This window comes from Procambarus clarkii, chromosome 48 (assembly GCF_040958095.1).
Source record: "Procambarus clarkii isolate CNS0578487 chromosome 48, FALCON_Pclarkii_2.0, whole genome shotgun sequence".
Classification (NCBI taxonomy): domain Eukaryota; kingdom Metazoa; phylum Arthropoda; class Malacostraca; order Decapoda; family Cambaridae; genus Procambarus; species Procambarus clarkii.
The window spans coordinates 19,842,000-19,845,098 of NC_091197.1; the positions used below are offsets into that span (position 1 = coordinate 19,842,000).

The 3,099-nt window shown below is 48.2% G+C and overlaps 1 protein-coding gene across 1 annotated transcript; it reads right to left on the reverse strand.

Annotated features, from left to right (window-relative positions):
* Nucleotides 1-1,576: 1,576 nt before the first annotated feature.
* On the reverse strand, nt 1,577-1,978 carry LOC138351141 (acrosomal protein SP-10-like). Its single transcript, XM_069302777.1, has one exon. The coding sequence runs from the start codon at nt 1,976-1,978 to the stop codon at nt 1,577-1,579; it is 402 nt and encodes a 133-aa protein (XP_069158878.1).
* Nucleotides 1,979-3,099: the final 1,121 nt, after the last annotated feature.

Here is a 3,099-nt window from a genome sequence, read left to right on the forward strand (position 1 = left end):
CTCTCTCTCTCTCTCTCTCTCTCCCTCTCTCTCTCTCTCTCTCTCTCTCTCTCTCTCTCTCTCTCTCTCTCTCTCTCTCTCTCTCTCTCTCTCTCTCTCTCTCTCTTTTTTTTTCTTATTTTAACAAATAATAGGGTTCATTCATTGCTCCTAGAGAGACTTTATTTCATGAGCCTATTATATGCATCAACAGGATTAAACTTTATTCTTTAACTAACAGTCATATAAGGAGCAGGATGAGCCTGGAGCCAACTGTGTGCCAGAGCTTTCAAGTAATCAGTTGACCTGATCTCCCGCGTGTCAACTTGTTGGGCGAACTAGTTCAAGATGCGAGTCAGCCTCGGAGTGTATACCCATGAGAAAAGATACTTCCCATGAGAAAGATACTTCCATACTTCCTTCAACTGTTGAAGGTTGAGAGCCTAGTGCTAAGGGTGACAAATACTGGTACTCCACGGAGTTGGGCTTTGAAGATGTTGGCCTTGTACATCTGCAGACTCTGATGTTCAGACCGCTCCCACCAGACTTGGGCAAGACTAGAGATGAGCCGTCTTGCCTATCTCTCCACTTTGTCCAAAAGTCTGATGAATGATGGTGGGGGGGGGGGGGGTCAGGCGATGAAGGAGAGTGGTACATACTCTTGATGAGAGCGAATTTGTGCTTCACATAAGGTTTTGCTTCCCTTACTGTCAGGAAGGTGCGAGATGCGCCGTGGAGCTGTAAGTTTCCTGGGTATCTTTTGAGCTAGGTTAAGCACGTGGCTCATCATTGTCATTGACGAGTCGAACGTCATTCCCAAAATGTAAGTTTCATGTAAGTTTCGGGAACCGGTCGGCCGAGCGGACAGCACGCGGGAGTTGTGATCCTGTGGTCCCGGGTTCGATCCCAGGCACCGGCGAGAAACAATGAGCAGAGTTTCTTTCACCCTATGCCCCTGTTACCTAGCAGTAAAGTTGGTACCTGGGTGTTAGTCAGCTGTCACTGGCTGCTTCCTGGGGGTGGAGGCCTGGTCGAGGACCGGGCCGCGGGGACACTAAAAAAAAAAAAAAAGCCCCGAAATCATCTCAAGATAACCTCAAGATAACCTTCATCTGTGAACTCTAGGTTTTTGCCAGCCTTTTGCAATAACTAGATAACAGTCTAGTTATCATGTTCGCCTGTGTTTTCTCAGTCACAAGTATGACCTACCATCTTCTACCCCAGGTAGAGACCGCTGAAAGTTGGTGAGTGATGATTCTTGCAGCACCTGGCATTTCTTCGTTTATGTTAGTGTCGTTAGAGGATCTTTGTTAGAGGATTTTTGTTAGAGGATCTGTATAGCATTGAACTTCAGGACTGTGATGAGGTAGGTTATTGAAACAGACATTCCACAGAAGAGGGCCAAGCACACTACCCTGTGGTACTCTCTCTCTCTTCCTCATTCCTGCTCCCTCATTTTATTAACTATGATTAGGATCCATTGGGAATGTCATTGCTAGTCATTGCAGAACTACACAAAGTAAGAGCTGTTATCCAACATCCTAAGAGCTGTTATCCTATATCTTAATGTGTTGGACCAACATGTTTCAAATGTAAATCAGCCAGGGAATGAATGATCACTGATGGAGTGATGTTCTTGTGAATGATCACTGATGGAGTGATGTTCTTGTGAATGATCACTGATGGAGTGATGTTCTTGAGAATGATCACTGATGGAGTGATGTTCTTGTGAATGATCACTGATGGAGTGATGTTCTTGTGAATGATCACTGATGGAGTGATGTTCTTGTGAATGATCACCGATGGAGTGATGTTCTTGAGAATGATCACTGATGGAGTGATGTTCTTGTGAATGATCACTGATGGAGTGATGTTCTTGTGAATGATCACTGATGGAGTGATGTTCTTGTGAATGACAGAGCCAAGCACGAGGCTGTAAACGGGTGAGCGCCTTGTGCTGGTCTTTCCAACTTCTGGCCCTCAACAAGGTTGAGACCATTGGTCTTACACACGACAATAAGACCACAACCACATCTTTGGTGTTACTGATGTCTAACCAGACTGTCTAACCAGACTGTCTAACCAGACTGGGTCAAGACTAGAGACCAGTCTCCTTGCACGGTCCTCCACTCGGCTCAGAATTTCGTTAAATTCTAGGAGAGGGGGGGGGAGGCTGGCAGGCCATCCAGGAGTGTGCTACGTACTCACGAGGACCCGCGTAGCATTCAGCATGGTCCATGAAGTATATGTAGAGGGGTAGAGTGCAGTCACCATCATAGACTGGAGTTCAAAGGCTTAGTAGAAGATAATTGATGTATACATTTCAGAACTCTGGACCAAGCACATACTCCTTTCCTGAAGCCCATGTAGTGCACGACAGAGACCCATGTTGTGGACGACAGTGACCCATGTTGTGGACGACAGTGACCCATGTTGTGGACCACCAGTGACCCATGTTGTGGACCACCAGTGACCCATGTTGGGCCGACAGTGACCCATGTTGTGGACCACCAGTGACCCATGTTTTTGACCACCAGAGACCCATGTTGTGGACCACTAGTGACCCATGTTGTGGCCGACACAGTGACCCATGTTGGGCCGACAGTGACCCATGTTGTGGACCACCAGTGACCCATGTTGTGGACCACTAGTGACCCATGTTGTGGCCGACACAGTGACCCATGTTGGGCCGACAGTGACCCATGTTTTTGACCACCTGGACACGCCAGGAGGTGAAGAGAGGGAGAGGAGAGTGAGAGGGGACGCCAGGAGGGGGGGAGAGTGAGAGGAGAGTGAGAGGAGACGCCAATAGGTGAAGAGAGAGAGAGGAGAGTGAGAGGGGACGCCAGGAGGTGTGGAGAGTTAGAGGAGAGTGAGAGGAGACGCCAGGAGGTGAAGAGAGTGAGAGGAGAGTGAGAGGAGACGCCAGGAGGTGAAGAGAGTGAGAGGAGAGTGAGAGGAGACGCCAGGAGGTGAGGAGAGTGAGAGGAGACGCCAGGAGGGTTGGTACCATAACAATCTCTGACTGTCGCTACCTGACCCCATAATCATAGCATATCGCGTAATTTAAGGTGGTGGTGAATGACGTCCTGTTTAATACTGCTAATGTTTGGGGCAGTG

Excerpts from the sequence above, each read along its gene's own strand:
- LOC138351141 (XM_069302777.1), bottom strand. The coding sequence starts at position 1,978 with ATGGTCTCAACCTTGTTGAGGGCCAGAAGTTGGAAAGACCAGCACAAG.